At 42.3% G+C, this 18,497-nt stretch overlaps 1 protein-coding gene across 1 annotated transcript in view; it reads right to left on the bottom strand.

Annotated features, from left to right (window-relative positions):
• Positions 1 to 18,497, bottom strand: part of LOC138456673 (lens fiber membrane intrinsic protein-like) — a 422,919-nt gene that overhangs the window by 313,572 nt on the left and 90,850 nt on the right. Inside the window, exon 2 of the mRNA XM_069607193.1 lies at positions 1,836 to 2,058. Coding sequence (XP_069463294.1) covers positions 1,836 to 2,010 — 175 coding nt within the window. The 5' untranslated portion in view covers positions 2,011 to 2,058. The remainder of the gene's footprint in view (positions 1 to 1,835; positions 2,059 to 18,497) is intronic.

Genomic DNA, 18,497 nt, shown 5'->3' with positions numbered 1-18,497 from the left:
ATTCGTCATGCTACTATAGCAATGGCAAGTCTTCGCCGATGCTTCAGTCTCGGCCCGACAGCACAAGATAACACTCGGAAGATTGTACTCCAGCCGGTAAACTCCGAACAAAAACATGCCAGGCACTCTTTCATTCATAATCGCACGAAACTGGTAAAACAAACGTAACGCCTATGACTTACACGCACTTATTTTTTACTTTTTCGGAATACGGCATGAATATATAATGGGAAACCAAGTTGGACATTTGTAATTACTTGCTACAAAATCATTGATCTTTCAGGTAACTCTTCAAGTAAACCTTTATCAAAGAGCTAAACTCGCTGTAGCATTTACATCTCGCATTTCGAAATAGAGTGAGGACCCTTGCAACTTTTAGGCTCACACCAAACTTTCCTGTCCCTTTAGGAAATTGATTTCCAGTTAACAACTAATTCTGGACTGCCAATGTGACTTATATATTAACACCAAAAGAAAGCATATGATCTAAAGACGTTAGGCATAACTGCACCCAAGGTAATTTATCACTATTTCTTTTCTCTGAGATTCGCTCACGATAAGCATGGCCTTTTAGATCTTTCCTTCTAGTCACGGCAACTTGTATGTTTGGTGTTTTGACCGATACAAACTAAATATTCCCCCTGTTCTCCATCAATATGCGGAAAGTAAATACTAACATATTGGGAAATTGCCAAATGCCGGTGCTTTGTTATATATAAGTTCCACAGGTGAATATTAAGAATTATACTAATTGCAAAAAATATAGTTAATTTTGAAAATGTTAACCTATATGGTCAAGTTTACTTATCCTGTCACTAATACTTAATTATTTTTTCTCTTTTCTTTTTTGTGTTTCTCTATTACATGGTCTTCTCCTGTATTTTCTCCACCCCTCTCCGCCTGTGTTTGTTCCCTCCCCAGACTCTCTCTGCAAACTAAGATTGTCGATTGAATATGTTAATTGTACCAACCATTATTAACTTTATGCCCTGATGACGACCTAGATAGGTTGAAACACGTGTTGGCGAAAACAAGTTTCTTCTTCTTTTTTGAATGCATATCTAGCACATGTGTAAAGTATGACCAAGTTCCTCCTATGCATGATTTATTGACTACCAAAACGTGGTTTTTCACCCCTTTCTTTGGTTAAAATTGTAATGTATGCAAATAATACTTCTGCCTTTTTGTTGGATTTGAAATACAGGAACCTTACTTTCTAAACACTTACCAGGTGTCTCTCATACTTACTTATTTTTCCAAATCCAATACTCTACCAAACTAATACCACATAGATGTGGTATATGTATGATTGAGCGCAGTCTATGAGGTTAGCACCGTCTCAAGCTTTAAAAAAAAGGGAGTTACTCAGCAGACGATAGACATCGTTGACAATGTACAGCAATCACAGGTTCAAGTTCTGAATTACAGTGTATCTCTAACTGGAGCACGTTGAGCCGCCCAACCCATATATGCAGTTTGCAGGCGCACAAATACCCACTACACCATGCCATTATTCATAACAATGGATACAGTTTACATCGCATTTTGTTGAGGAAATAAACTTTTTGCATGTACAGACTGTTACCATTATGTATCGGAATGTTGTGTTGATATTTTAGTATGAACCCCCAAATGGAAATGAGTTATTGTTATCAAAATGTTCTTTGAACATCATGGCAACAGTTAATACCATTACGCCTTCCAAAACGCCGAATGACAAACATGACGTTTTATCAAAAGAATAAAAAAAAGACTCAGAATAACAATCACTTGCATCATGCCCCAGTCCAGGTGAATGATCTTAACGCGTGTGTTCCATGCTATTAGTTTCTTACCAATGGTGATGGTGTGAGCGTGACATTTTCCTGCCACACAAAACCGCCAGAGGCCTTGATTGCTTAAATTACCCGAATAGCGATATTGCATCCAAAAGTCTGTCGCTGTGGCAACAATGAGGAGGATCAGGCCTGAAACGGCGCACAGCAAGCCTCCTCCCATCAAGGTGTACATCGCCAATTGGTTGGGGTCTTGCTCCACTCAAAAACCCTGGCTTCCGTTCTGCAATAAAAGAACACACCACTTGTCATTTCGGAAAAAAACAAAAAAAATCATGAAACGGGTGCTTACAATATGCGTAGTGTAAGAGTGTACATTTTGCCATATATACTGACACTGAGATGTCACGGGTTTCGCTGGTGAAAAATGATATTGAACACAGAAATTATGTCATAGTTTGTTTTTACATAACAGAATTGGGGACTCAACCCTTTTCCATTAGTCGTCCGAAAGTTATCTATACCTTGTTAGAAATAGTGGCACATTTTGAGTTTGGCAGAAATTCAGTGGTAAATCCTCTGACTTTCCACCAAAATCGATTACATTTACTGCGGTTTTAAGAGTGTTGGCAAGGCAGTGATAAACTACATTTTTAGAGTCCACTGCACTCCATGCGGATTTTGGCGGAATTGCCGTAAGCAGCAATTCCTCTCTGATAATTTCAGTGAATTTTGGAGATAAAGTGGAGGATTTACATGATGCTTGTGGTAAATCCTGCAGTTTATGTTAAAACTCGGCGTTCTGGACTCCCACATTTGGGGTAGGACCAAGCCTGATTTTCGGATGGTCTTTCCCCTTTTGTAATGACTTGGCAGGCGAAGAACAATGATTTGGAGGGTTGCCCAGAGTGATGCCAGAGGTTTAGATTAATTTTTAACCTTCCAGCCATCACTTCTATTGTTTTCCTAAACTCTGAATTCAACTTTGCGGTAAAAACAGTAGTAATTCTGTTACCACCAAAAAAAGTGTTGGTAACGTAATTACTGCAATTTATTTATGTGTTAGGAGGCTCTATATCTCTTTTGGTGATAGAATCTATTGAAATGTGCTTTAACACCTTTGACTAAAGCACACTTGGATCTAATCAAGATAGCTGACTATTGTATTTGTCACAGGCACTTTTTAGCGCTGGTGCCCCTGCTGCTGCCACTGGCTGTGTTTGGGAGGGTGCAAGGGTTTGGTGCACTGTTCACAGTGCCATAGTTTATGACCTGTGGTAAATATCTAGCATGTTCAGTTTGCAGCACTTGAGGTTTGTAGTTGGCTGTGCGCCATCAGCAAATGTGGTTACAACTTGTCAAAGTGCCCAGTGTGTATTGCTCACAGATTGTACTGTGCAACGTATTTGCCCTGCAGATTCTTGCAAAAGTTGCACACTCTGACCTTCTCCCTCTCAACCATCTTCTCTGCAGTCCAGGAGAAATCATGAAAAACCCATGACCATGCGACTGACATTAATTTTGCCCTCCTTTGACCCTCCACAGTAATGACCCCAACACCCTGAGCCACCTTCAACACAGCGGCCTCCTCCTCCTGCTTCTCCTCCACCACTGCATCTCCCATATCCTTCTACTACTCCGCCAAAGCTGTCCTTGTCACACATAATTTACTCCTGCTCTTTCGACCCCAACAGATGCTAATTCCCTTTGACAGTCACCACCTCGGAGCCTACGCCCATCACACACAGACCTCCTTATCTTGTAGCCACGCTCCTCCTAGGTCTCCTCACACACAGCCGACATCTGCCCTACCCCCCGACACTCATCACATCTTCCTCACCCTAAGTTCCTCCTTAAAAAACACCTCAGGCAAAACTGACACCTCCTCCTTCCGTATTCATACAGCTCGCTCCACCATCTTCACCAACACACGCTCACCATCAACACTTTCCGCATTGTCTCATCAAACCACATCCGTGTCAGCCTGGAATTCCTCCTGACCTTCTGCTCCCACTGTTGCTCTCTACCAGGTACCAAAACCCACAACAACAATGGCTTCACGAATGTCTAGAATGCCCTTCTCCTACAACAGAATGAGTGAGAACCCAAATTAAGTGCCATGTATAATAATTCCCAGTCTGTGCTCACTAGGTTCCCCCACCAGTAGAGACAAAGCAAAGCCATACTGGTCATACTGAGACTGGCATATAAACATGTGCCTTCCTGTCTGCCCGCTGAAAAAGGTCCAAGCCCTTAAACACACCCACAAATTAAGCACCGATTTGGGGGTAGAAGGCATGTCAAAGAGAAATAGTTCTGCTAGTAAGTCACAGAGACAGATGCCAAACCTAAGCCACATAATTACAAATACCCCTGAAGATGGAATTATCTAATCAGCATAAATTGACAAATAGGGGGCTGCGTGATGTGCAGGTTTGAATCCAAGAAAGATCAACACCGCCATTTAATTGCACTGAGGTCGATAAATGACTACTAACTTTGGTTGAATGGATGGTAATTGTTTGTAAATGTTTTATGTATAAAAGCACTATATACACAGCAAATCATTATCACTAACTAGATGTAAAATCTGTCTAGTTTAGGCGTTCAAGACACAGAAAGGGTCATATGTACATATGTGATATCAGTGTACTGAAACAACCCCTGCAATGTAAAGAGAAAGGCATATCATTTAGTCAAGTTATCCAATGAGCACATAGGGGTCCAGCCTGGAAAGCTTCGAATAATATTTGTTTCGATTTATATAGCGATTCAAGTCCTGTAATAATTGGTGACACTATTATTACCGACTAGCGGTACTTAATTTATCAACCTAAATTGGAGGATTATCCTGCTATCATGAAAGGCAAGATACTTTTGGGCTATCTGCTTGGAAGATCCCAGTAAGCTTCAGCAAATAAACTGTTAATGATATGCTTAAGCTTCTTCCGGAGGAAAAAGGCATAAGTGAAAGGCCAGATTTAAAATTCTCATTGAAGTGAGACATATCAGCTGTAACTGAGCATGAGACTTGGGAGTTAAGACATTTCATAGACACATTCTAATGCATAGGAGTAAGTACATATTTGCACAAAATCCATTAGGACTGAAGGTTTCTCCGGAAGAACCAAACACGGCTCTTCAATATGTCTACTCAGCTAAAGAAGAATAAGAGCGCAAAACAAGTGTTGTAAATTATTGGGAGATGAGGAACAAGTGGAACCTTCAGAACCCTCAAAATACTTCAAGATGTTAAATGTGGTAAAAGAACGGAAAAGGCTAAAACCATTTGTTTTAAAAAAGGACCCAGACATAAGGAAGAGAGGAACTAAATATGAGAGAAATACGTAAGAAACAGCTGGGTTCCTGGCAATCTTCCGTCAACTCCCTGATCTGTACCACATCAAAGCAAGAAGAATTCAGACTGGGGTTGCCTCAAAAGGCTCGATCAAACACCAGAGACAAAGGTAAGCTAAAATAAATGGGCTAATTTTATGTATGTGATTGAAATGGCAAAAGATTTTAAAATGCAACAAATCCGTGGAATTTGCAGAAGGATAAAAGTTTGGAAAAGTATATTTTACAAACGAAAAGTTGGGTGTCAGCAAAAACAAGAGGGAGATGAGTAAGGTGAACTTCATTAGTAACAAATGTCCACCTATATTGTCATTACTATTACTGGCTTCCACTGAAGACATTAACACAATGTTTTCTTTGAAATATGGCTAGGAAAAAGCCAAACAAGATTCTTGCCTAATGTCACAACTGCACAGACACCATCACATCAACCGACGTAAGGCCTGATTCACAGAAGAGTTTTATAATGGCGCAATCCCATAGGAAAACCCCTCTGTGAATCAGGCCCCTAACCTCTAAGATTAGCGGGACAGTGATTTGAATGTGTGCAAATGTCAGGATAGCAGAGAAACATGTTATCACTGACCCCAATGGTCACTGGGCCAATCTACAAGTAAATTATGAACAAAGTAAGTATACAATACCAACTACTATGTTACAAACCAAGACAACAGCAATCCCATTCAATGGTTATTCGAAGAGGTGGCTATTATTGAAGGTCAATATTTTCTTAGAGGCATTTTCTTTTAGCCCACAAACCATCTATTGACATATCAACCAAAATAAAGTATCCACACTGTCTACATACCTTTGCAAACAAACAAGAAAATATATAGTACATATAGTACTATATAGATATTTGGCAGATTCTTCAGCCTAAAAATTGACAATTTGCCTTCTTTCATCGGTTCCATGTCATTTCATCGTGGGATGTTTTTTTCATGGGGTTTTTTACCGCTATTTTGTTCTCGAAAAAACACATCGAATTTTTCAACCCCCCGATTTTCGAAAAAAATTGATGTTTTTTTTTTTTTAAAAACCATCCTGCAACAAAAGGACGCCGTACCCTTTCATCATTGCCATTCATTATTTGGTCAGTACTCTGCAAAAATCAAAATCTGTTATGAATGAAATAAATCCCAGTTGTATCTCTTACCATGACATAATAAGCCTAAAGAGGCACACTATGTTTGAAACAGTTCCACCTAGGTCAATATTGGACTCTAAGGCACTACAGGGGGAGGGATCCAAAACATAAATGCAAATAAGCAACCATGTTCACAACCTGGTAGTCTCTGCATGCATCCACGTGGTCTGGGAGGCATTTCATCATATACCCAGGGCAAGATAAACCCTTACTCCTTGCATAGAGAGGAGGTGGTATGGAATGAGATCCAAAAACTTCAGGCACATTAAATCGCTCCGAAACTGCAATGTTATGATTTACATGTGGTCGGCCTCCTTCTATATTGGTATGAACAAAATAGAAAAGAGAGAATGGAAGCAGCCGAGAGCATTTGTCACTGCTTAGTGTTATAGTTCATTCTAACTCTTCCATTTACCTTTTTGTTGCCAGTTGTTCTGCCCTGAGATTGTGACTTAAACTCTGCATTACGGTTTGGAAAGCATTCATACAGTCTCCATACAGTAATTTGGTTGCAATTTCAGATTTCTGGCGAGTCTGGAGTCCATACAACCTTGAAGACACACTGTGATACTGATCATTACCATATCTTCAAGGCCACTCTATTAAGGAACTTACAGTACGTCGCCCAAGAGTGTCCTCCTCGGAAAGGAAACATCTGAATAAACAACCGCTTTATATGTTTTAGGTTCCATAAGGTTTTTCAGCAGTAAGTAACATTGTCTGTGGTGCCAGGTCCAATGTGCAAGGCAGCACCCAGTTCAATGTTTTGCAACAATCTACCAAAAGTCTTGCACTTGTCAATACCACCATAGCAAATGAGCTAAACTGCTGATTGGATCACAACTCTTCCATAATCTGGGGGAGTGTTTAGTTCACATTTTGAGTAGCTTGGGTGAAATGCAATCTCTGAGCACACTTGAATCTCTTTGTTGCAGACAGGGAAGAAATATAATTGATCAGACCCCAAAAGAAAGTCATACCTACTAAAGAAATGTAAGACCAAACGCATTGGATCATACCTGCATGTATGCATATATGTATGTGTGCATGTAGGTGATGTAGGACAGTCACTAATTTTAAAATTCTATTGAGAATCCTACCATTTCGGACCTATCATTGAGAAAAAAAATGTTGGCGAAAGGGGATATGGGTGAAAGTTGAGATGGGCAAAGTGTGTAAAAAAGGGGAAGATGGATTCAAATGGGAAGAAAGGAGTTGGAGAGGTGGGTTGCTATGGGCATGTAGCAATGCCTTTTAACATAAGGCAACAATAAGAATGCAAGCTGAGCATCTATCGTTCCTTCTCTCTTTCTTCCTTTGTTCTTCCCATCACCATTTCTATGTTTTCCCCTCCTCCCTCTCTCCTGCACATTTCCCTTGCGTCGTTGCTTCCCTATAACCTCCCGTGCTTCCTTCCTGCCAATCTGCCTTTCTGCTTCCAATCTTCCTTTCTTCATTAAGTTCCTTCCATCTGTAATGGCAGCGATGCACAGTATACATCTCAGTAACATAGCATCACATCCACACTTCCAACAACTAAGCAAGTGAAGGAAGATAATGAAACCAAAAGAAGAGTGTGGCCAGAACCCTACGAATTCAAACCGGAAGATAACACGGTCTGCTGGTAAGGAGACTATGAAAAAGAGGTGGGGAGATGGCAAGCTAAAAGGTGAGGAGGAGAGGAACAACGCATTGTGAATCTTCAAGGATAGGAAGGAGAACAAGCCAGAGGAGGCACAGTAGCGAGACAAGCAACAAGGCAGGTGAGAAGGTTAAGGAGGAGAAGGTTTCCAACCCAAAGGGCTAGTGAATCAGGGCGGTTGGGACCTAAGCACTGTGATAGACTGTTGAAGGGTATGCAACCTGCAGCAAGGGGTGGACTGCTAACCAAACGTGGCCTTGGAAATGTTTTTCTGAGTGGCATTTTATTACACAGCGAGAAAATGTAAAAAGTACACCAAACCCCTCTAAATAGATTTGGGGGAGGGTTCACCCAAAAACAAAATTGGTTCAAAAAGTTATTTAAAAAGTAAATCACCCATAACATAAAGCTGGCATGCAACTTTTATTAAGATACCTTCAAAGGGATCTAGGGGATGAGGAGAGATGGACGGAAGGGGAGTGGTGGCTAGGAGAGGGTAAGAGGAGCCACAATCCAGGATACTCACATAAAAGAGACCCATGGTGCAGAGGCCCAGAGGCAAATCTGCAGCGTTCCAGGGTTCTCCAGGGTGTTGGGATACATAGCACCAAAAAGACTGTGGGTGACTCATGGACCACCCGTTGGCAGAGCCCGAGGGAGAGAGAAGGTCCTCCAGAAGGCCTTATTTGCTTAGCTTGTTTCACTTAATCCACCACATGCAGTCAGTTATTCCTAATCCTTTAGTGCTTTGTGCTGTTTAATAAAGACCCCTGAACTTTGAGACCTTGGCCCCAATATTTTCCCCCAAAAAAGCTTTGGCTTTGGAGCTACTATGTAAACGAATTGGTGATAAAACTCAACAGGCTTCAGTACCCACAGCTTTCACTTTTTCTAGCCTTACATTAGCAACTTTAACTTGCTGTGGTGAATTTAGTCAGTACCTTGATGTTTAGTGACCTATGTACGAAAATGCTTCTTGAAAAACCCAGGAAGTGTGGAATGGCAGTGTGGGCAGATCCTTCTACAGATATTTGAAACAATTCACACATTGATTGTTAATCCTTTTAGAGCCAGTATTATGCATCTGGTCAGTTGTGAGTATGGAGCCAATATAGTTAGCCAAAAGATGTCAGACCACACCTCCAGAGTAGCTATCGGAGATGAAGCAGCAGATCCCATAATAGTTCCTTTAGGCGTCCCGCAAGGCTCCTGCCTCTCCCCCACACTCTACAATGCCTACACTAAACTTGTCTTCTCTGCACTAGATGCTATGGGTGTAATATACAGCAATGTTACGGATGACATTCATCCCAATCTCAGGCAACCTAGAACTGGACACCATCCTTGTCAATAAAATCTACTCCATCATCCAGAATTGGATGGCGACAAATAGCCTCTGCCTCAATGGATACAAAATTGAGATTCTCATTGTAGGTGCTCCCCACGCTTGAGTAGACCCAACCCAGATTATACAGCCATCGTCATAGATGGCACCCCTATCACCATCTTAAACCAGGTCAAAACCTTAGGCGTATACTTAGATTCTGGCCTTACTATTTGCAAACACATCAACTCACTGGCCTCCACCACTGCATACACGCAAAACTCCTTGCCCTCAGTTGGCCATTCTTGACTCCTCCTAATGGTATCACTCTAGCAAGAGCCCTCATTATGTCCAAGTTAGACTACTGTGACATTCTCCTACTAGGCACCACCATAAAAACCTTACTAAAATGCAACTCCTACAGTATAAAGCCCTGAGAGCAGCTCTTGGAATCACCAAAAGGGAACAAATATCGCAATATAGGAAACAGGCACACTGCCTCCCAATTCAAGTTAGAATACTCCACAAAACACTCACCATCACACATAAGTGCATCACACTAAATGCCCCCACTTACCCCAATCAATGCCTCATGCACAAAGTAGCAACCAGAACACTCAGATCCACATCCAACACCCACCTCATCATCCCCCGCTTCAAGGATGGCAGAACAGGGAACTCTAGTTTCCCAGTAGCAGCACCCAGAATATGGATCTCACTACCTCCTAACATAAGTAATGAGCCCTCCTACATGCAATTTAAGAAATTACTAAAAACCTGCCTATTTAACAAATTTTAACTGTCCAGTTGAACCATGCATGTACAATTCACCATAGCCTTGCCACCCTGCTCTCGGTCCCCATTGTATCATATTCCTAAATTTCACTATGTTTGCATTTTACCATATGCTCCTACAAACCTATAAGTCTAAAAAGTACTTGTGCAACCTACCATGTGTTCTCTGAAACGTATAAGTCTAAAAAGTATTCTTGTAACCTACGCCGTGACACCCCTGCATTTGGGCGCATTATCAAATGCAATAAATAAATAAAAAATAAAATAAATAAAGGGAAAGTTTGCTTAAAGCACTTCATCAGAATAACAAATGCCATGAGAATATCTCCCCTAGTTTCACATTCCCATGCTTACATTTACTAGTACATTTTTTCTGCTATAGACATCATACTCTTTCTTGACAAATTCCCAGATTTTGAAAGTTCTGGCAGCATTTTAGTAGAAGCCCTTTGCTGAAAGCACTCTTGTAATAGATTGGTATCTTTTTTAGTGAAACGTTTCCGCTGCCTAAGCAAAAGAACATCTTCTTACTGACTTGAGTGCATTTCCCAGGTTATTAGCAGACACTGCATGCTGTATGTTATTCTCACAGTATTGTTAGCTATATGCCCCTATTATCTTGAGAATTTCTGGGTATTCGAGCAAGGGCAGATTCAGTGTCGATATTGACGTTTGTTTGGGAATATTGAGGAGAGGAAGTTCATTGCCAATGGAGGCCTAGTCAGACTATGAGATAGGGATCTATGTGATTACTGCAAATGTTTTACTGCACAAACGAAAATGTCACATTTTATTTTGTACCCCCTTTTTACTGCATATATATAGAGACACCAGCCAAATGTATTTTACCCCTTGTTCACTGCATATATAAAGACCCCATAGCCTCCCCAATCCTTCCCACATCCATTATTTACTTTACCCATCCACCACATAAATATTAGGTAAAACGGGGATGTCGAAATTCGACATGTTCATTTGTGTCGTAATTGTATGCACACAGTGCTTAATTTGTAAAAAAAAATCAGTGCCAGGGCCCAAACATTCTTGGCCCAATAATGCCAGCCCCAGGGCTGGCGGCTGCCGCTCGCAGTGCGGGGGCCACGGCCCGGGCCAGTTCAGTGACACTGCTTCTGCTCCATGTCACATGTTTGGTGCTGCAGCAACTGCTGGTACAGGCTAGTAGTGGGATAGATGAGGAAAGCATCGACTGAGGCACAGGATGCAGACCCAGTGCTTAATTTGTGTCAGTGTTTGCCGGTGGGCAACACCAGCAGTCTTTTTTGGGCACCGGAACATCAGGGGGCCAGCTCTCAAGTGCAATTTAAATTGTTTTGTTTGTTCTTCTTCCACACCTCTTCCATCATAAATCATTGCAGGACATGGATGTTTCCCGAAATCAATTTGGCGTTAAATGGGACGATTGTATCTCCTAATGTGTGTGGGATGATTTTCCTCCAGATGCCTTTCATTAAAGTTTTACTTTTGTTAATTTCTTGCTGAGCTGCACCTATCGTGTCAACTCTGCAAGAAACATGGTGCCATTTAAGAGTTCAAGAAGTGATACAGTCCTGCTCCAGTTCAGGTTGCATGACAACAAGCCATTAATCAAGTTCCCGGGCCCTCAGATGTGTTGTGATTCCTGTCACATGCGAGGCCTGCTGCTCTCCAAACCCTGCTTCTGACAGACGCTGGAGCCCCGGAGATAAAAATGACTAAAACGTGGGAAACTGAAGGTAGACAAACCTTAAAAGGTGTAAGAGTTTCTATACACGTAAGCTAATTTTTCAAATTGGATAAGCTCTACAAACGGCTGCTCTATGAGAGCGGAGATGTAGCCCATGCATGCATTATTGGTACTGTAGGCAACTTGCAGTGAAGGGTTAAAACGCTAGTCTCTCTCCACCTTTCGGCTGTCTGTTGAACTAGAAAAAAAAACGTTTGTTTTACTTCAACACTTCCCGTCCTCTAGCTGCATTTTGCATTTTCAAATAGTGCTTGTGACAGCTGCTGTAATGTGAAGTGTTAAAATGAAATGGATTCCATTTTTTAACCATGCATTTTCATATCCCAGGATTGCTTGACAGATTTGCCTTTTTGTTTGTTTATTTTTCTCACTTCTTAGCTCTGTGATAATCAGTTGTAAAATGGACCTAAGTTATGGAAATAATATTTAGCCAGTAAAGTGGATGATAACCAATGAAATTGGGTATTTAGTTAATCAACTTTCCATTTTGAAGTGCACTTGTAGGGTTCAGACTGTGGCCATCCAGCCATCATTTTTGTGGGATAAAATGCCTCAAAAGTCTACGCACACCATTTCCCAGTCCTGCGCTTTCATGAAATAACAATGTATTCTGGGAGATGTAGTCTTTTAACTTCAATTAGACATAAGTAGCCGATCCATGTGATTTGCAGAAAAGGAAGCCCAGGACTGGAAAGCGGTGACCTGTTGTTATGAAGCTTTCCGGAAACTTTATCCTCAGTACTTTGTTAGCATGTCTTCTTGAGGGACTCTGGACCTCTTGGGAAATGTGGGACAGTTATTTTTGGTGCCCGGGTAGATTTTTTGTTCCAGTCCGACCCTGTATGTTGGTGTTTGTGTCAATGCTGTTTGCTTTTATGTATGCGTGCATGCAAGGAGTTATGTGACTGGTGGATGAATGCATAGGTAAAAATGTTGTATGTGAGTGTGTGTGCCAGCCCCAACTCCTACATTTATCGGCCAACGGCCCACTACATTTAGGAGTGGGGGCATGGCATCAGGGTTGCACCCAGGATACAATTTTAAATGTTGGGAGAGGCACTAACTTCAGAGGCCATAGGGCAGAGGCTAACTTACTTGTGTGGGGGCATCTAACTAAATTGTGAATTCGAATGAGACTATTCAGGTGATGCTTCAATGTTACAAGCAGTTAACCCTCTCCTTCATTTCTGAAATGTCACACTTATGGACTGGTGTGAGAATGAGCTGTCTTGTGTCCCCACTTGCCTTCTTATCACTCCCATTGCATGCAAGTGCTAACCCCACATCATAATTGCAATTGCCTAAAAATGTATGCATATGAATGCAGGTGCTAAAAGTGAAATGTTTTATTAATTGAAAGACCTTTATTAACAGCGAAGCCCAGGCACCATTTAACATGTGTGTCCTGTTCCATCTACTATGGCTCTGTACGTCAGCCTGGCAGGGGCGCAGCCAGCCTCAACATTTTGGGGCCTAGATGACAGTTTTGAAAGCGGCTAGTGAGTGGGGTCAATAAAATAATGACGCTGTTGGATTCTCCACTGAGGGATGGTGTCTGGGCCTTTCAGCTTTTACAGTTGAAAGGGTCCCTCAAGCAGCTGCCCCATATTGGCAGTCTTTTGACACAGAAACATACTGATAGTCTGCAGCTTTTAACCACCTTTCTGCATTCTTTTGATTTCATTATTGATTTAAGCACTCCATAGGTGCCTTGGCCTATTTTCCCAAACGGTAAGGCAAGGGGTGCCCACCCAACATCAAGATGAAATGGGCCCCCACCAGCCCTGACACATCTTCATCCAGTCCTGCTCCCACTTCCCTCCCAATTCCCTGAGCCCTGTTAGGAAGCTGAATAGTGGTTTCGTATTCCCTTTGGCCATTAGTCGTACCACACCAATTCAGTGGCTATTTAATTTCATAATGCTATGCTAATCACTGGATGCGTGGGCCATCTTAAAGCTGAGCCCAGAAGTTAAGACATGACCAAAGCAAACATAAGTGTTGCTACGGGGCTAAACTGGACCACATTCAATGTAGACAAGTCTAGCCAGTAATAACACTTATGGTGCACAGTCAGCCGCCTGGACATGCTTTCTGCGGCATGGCATTTTAACTGGCTGGGAGTCCTTGTAGGGTAATACTGGCATATATTGGTGCAGCCTGCATGCACATACATTGGAACAACCAGCATGAATATATTTTTATACTGGCATATGTTGTGGGCAAAGGTTGGTGACTTGCAACTATTAGGTTGTTCCATGTGCTACCATACAAAACCAAATGCAAACTGTATGGCTTTCTATCCAATTTGCAAAGAAAGTGCTGTAAAATGCATCATTTTAACCCAATGTTTCAAACATTTTCATGGGAGTGAGAAACCCCCTCAAGCGCCCCTTGGTTGGTTTGTTTTCCCTTACTGTGCTCTATCGATTCTGCATAATTGGTGCAAACATTTAAGCCTCTTGAGTTCAGAAATTCACCAGCTTCTACTGTACCTCATCTATCTGTCACTGTGTATGATGTGGGTTTTAATGCGCACACAGGGGCAGGGCTCTCCTCACGCACCACACGCTGTCATGCCATCCTACATATATTTATGCATATGATACAAAACTTAGTCAAGCATAAACCTCTCTTCAGTAGAGAAATCTAACTTTGCTGTAGTTGATTTGCAGTTGTAGTAATAAAGCATATTTGTGTCCTCCACCCAAACCCAAGGGGAGATTTCTCGCATCTCCTGTTTGCAGCAGTGCCTCCGCTGGCCCAGTGCAAAAAATTGTAAGGGGGCCTCACCAAATGTTTTGCCCCGGGCCTCACCAACCCTTTTGACAGCTCTGGGGACCAGCAATGGCAATGCAACAACAAACTGTTGCAAACAGCCAATGAAAACTACCATTCTGTTGTTACTATGCAGTATTTTGATAAATTATGTATAGTAACCAGAATGTGCAGTTTTCATTCGCTGTTCTGACTGACATGGTGACGTGTTGTGTAAGAGGATTCAATTCAGCACTACAGCTAAGTTAACGCCTAGTCTAGAATACTGAATGAAAACCCTTATTGATATATCTTTAGGTCCAGTTCATGCGTTCTGGATGACTACCCCTATATAACACCCCTCTCTTGGAATCCCCCTGACCCCACTGAGCCAAGAAGTAGTTCTGTTTTGCAAGTTTAAAAGGTTTATTTGATAATTTAAAATATATATATATCACACTTTATAACAAGTTAATAATTGAATAGCACACTTAATCTGATATGATAAAGATCAACAACGGAGAATCTGGCACTAGCACACTTCTTTATAATTACTAAGGAGTTGAGATGAAATGGATAAGGTAGCACACTGGTAAATAGGTACAGAAGTATAATGTGGTAGAAAATGCTTTATAGGGTTCAAGGAAATGCAAGGTTGAATGAATGAAATGCAGTATAGAAAATACTCAATATGATTTCAACAAAACAATGTAATCACTTTTCTCTGGCTATTCACTCCCCCCCTCTTTATGCAATGCAAGGGAATGGGAGGAAAGCACGCAGTTCTCAGAAATGCAATCAATGTAATCAGTTCAACCCAGCAAGCTTAGACAACAGAAAACAGATAGGAGTTTTGAAAACACAAGCCCAAATGCTTTGATATGTGCTAGCAATGGATGAGAAATATGCTGGAAATGCTTTTTAATTCCCTTTCAGAGGTTCAGGGTGAGTGGTATCTAGTTAATATTAGTCCAGGCTCACACTAGCAATGGGGCAGGGATAGTTAGCAGGTTAAACGAATTTCTGGCAAATGGAAGGCAAGCAGCAGCAGTTTTTACATGTGAAGAAATGTGCAAATCGCGGCAAAATTCGCGGATGCGTGTTCCGCGATTGCGGTAAAACTATAGGGGGTAGGAATGCGGTTCTAGGTTCCTAGGAAAGCCACGATTCTAAGCTATCAGAGGAAAGTTACTGCAAGTCTCTAGCCCAAACGGTTGCGGAGATATGACCGATTTACTAGAGGTCGTTTTTGGTTTTTGCAAATTTTAAACGCACACTTTTTCAGCTTTAAAAATGATGGCAGGATAACACAATTGCTAAGCTGCAGTTCTACTTAGATTAAAAATGGATTGAATTATATGATTTTAACTAAGAGATGTGTTCTGAGTTTTGCTGAGTACTCACAAGAGATTTTGAACCGGAAAGCGGCTTTGTCACGATCTGGTCAACAGTCTGGTCAGGTCTTCCCGGGTTCTGCTCACAGCGCCTGGCCTCTGGAACTGCTCACAGCGGTCTGGTCTGGGTCTCTCTGGGTACAGCACTGCTTTCTCTCTGGGTACAGCACTGCTTTCTCCCTCTGGTCTGGTCTCTAGTTCTGGATAGATTGAAGTCTCTAGTTTGGCTCTCTGGAGGTTTGATGGAGGTAAAGTCTGGATCTCTGGATGTTGTATGGTCCGGCAGAGCGCGTTGCAGCAAATGGAATTGAAGGTCCCTATCTGTCCTGACTCTCTGCTTTTATGTGTTTTTGAGAGTGGGTGTGTGTGTTGCATCACTAGACTTGCCCCTCTCACTTGTCATTGGTCCAGCTTTCATTCCTCCCCTTGATTGGGGAATGAACTGTGAGTCAGAGTGATGTCATTTTATGGCTTGCCAAGAGGGCACTCCCTTGTCAGATTGCACACATTCTATATTTGATAATAAAAGACATATTTCACAGTTACACAGTTGCTAGAAATTACATATACATGGTGTGGCTGAATTTAGCCATGTCTCTGTCCAAATCTGCTCTTTCTAGGAGCTTGCATTCAGAGATGGCACATAATGGACTTTTTAACTGATTTTTCAATTTCTGACATGGACCCAACTTTACATACATGTGCGCAGGGAGTAGGGACATTAACTGATGAAGTTTCAGATTTTTAACATGCACACATTTAGAGTACTATCCACTTTTCCGCTAAAACCCCCCTGAACATGCCACCGGGTCGAAAAACCTCTTAAAATGTGGGCAGAAAAATCACAAGAATTATGGTATCATTTATAAAATTTTCACATGTCCGCTCTATGAGTTATTCATCTTTTTAAAGTTATGTTCTGGCTCCAAAGGGGTGTGGTTTACCCTCAGCACAAGATTGAATTTCTGGTTTTTCCAGTTCTGCCAAGCCAGCTTGCTCTCACAGGCAGTGCCCCTCCCCTTTCCTCAGGAGGAAGCCACTTTTTACGACCATTTACGACTCCTGCCAACAAAACCTTTGCCTGAGCCAGGACAGGGCTTTGTTCACTTTCCTGCAGAGCACAGGTAATTCAATTATCAGATAGATGGCATATCCTTAGTGTGAGCAGCAAAAGGGCAGCTAGGCCTGGGAACACAGCTGTGACTCAAGTTTCACTCCTGATGGGGGTAGTTGCCAGGCAGAATTCAGTTCCTTAAGCCAGGTTTCAGATAAAATGTCACTTTTTGTTCCCCAGTTTCTGCATTCAAATAAAACTAAACATTTTCACATATGCAGCTAGAAGGCTGATTCTAAGTTTAAAACTATGACATTTAAACAATTTCAACCTATGTGACACTCAAAAGTAGGTCACTCAGTCAATTTAAACATTTAGATTTTTTTTAGTGTCTTTCAGTCCAAATTTACTTAAACTGCTGAAATCCACAGCGCAGCCAGTCTTGTTATAAACCTTCAAGTCACTTCAGAATATAACTTTACATTGGATCCACCTCTCAGTAAGTCTTTCTTTGGCCTGTTTTGGGTTCATTTATTCAGTTTTGCAAAAAGTAAAATCTGGTGTTGTTTTAAAATGCCGGCTTTTGGATAGTGGTGAGTACTGGTACTGCACCCCTTTTTGGGATTTAAGAAAATGAATTCCCAACAGTTATGGGTTTGCTTTTGGCAATCAGCATTGCCATTCCCCAATGGTTTCAGACTACTGTGTGGGTAGTCCAATGGTGGTTTTAAAGCGCTTTGAAGCTAACCGGCGCTACTGTTTTTCCTTTGGCAACCCATTTCCCTCATGGCAACCCGGCCTTTCGTTCTCGCACTGGTGGGTGGCAAGTGAGGCAACCATTTCGTTGTGCGCACAAACTGCGCAGCTTTCCTGGATTTCGGCGCACATGTGGGTTTTCCGCCATCTTGAATTTTCTAAGCCCACAGCACCAAATGTTGTGGCATGATAGCTTAAACGTGGGTCAGGACACCCAGCAGTTGTTATTGCCACAGGAGGCAGCGCAGCGCCACCTTCGTTTCACGAGTTACTGTGAACTGAAGGTGTCTAGGCGTGGCATTGGTCCTCGAGAGATCCTGCTGCACTGCTTTGTTGCGTGCGGCCTAGTTGCTGGGGGCTGGGCCCTGCTTTTTCACTCACACTAGTGCCTGCCAGTCTGCCACTGTCCCCCCCCAGGTCCCGACAGGAGACAGAGAGTCCCCGCAAGCAGCCGACTTCAAAATCAGGTAAGTGGACACTCTCTGACTGTGTAACTTAAGCAGTGTGAAGATTCCAAGGTCCGGGCCGGGCCGGCCCGGAACGGCGGCACGGTCCCCTGGTGGTGTCCACACTCCTCCTGGTGCCTGGCTAGGCCTGGGCCCTTGCCAAGACCGAGGACCCAGAGCCAGGACTCAGGAGTCACTGATCAAGGAGGACACCAGGAGACCACGCCGCCGTCCGGGCCGGGTGTCTTGTGTTCACGCTTATAGTCACGGAGGTAGCCCCCCCACCACATACAAAGACAGATGCTG

This window comes from Ambystoma mexicanum, chromosome 1p (assembly GCF_040938575.1).
Source record: "Ambystoma mexicanum isolate Mex_15411 chromosome 1p, UKY_AmexF1_1, whole genome shotgun sequence".
Taxonomy (NCBI): domain Eukaryota; kingdom Metazoa; phylum Chordata; class Amphibia; order Caudata; family Ambystomatidae; genus Ambystoma; species Ambystoma mexicanum.
The sequence above is the reverse complement of the archived record's forward strand: the minus strand, read 5'-3'. Positions and strand labels throughout refer to the sequence as shown.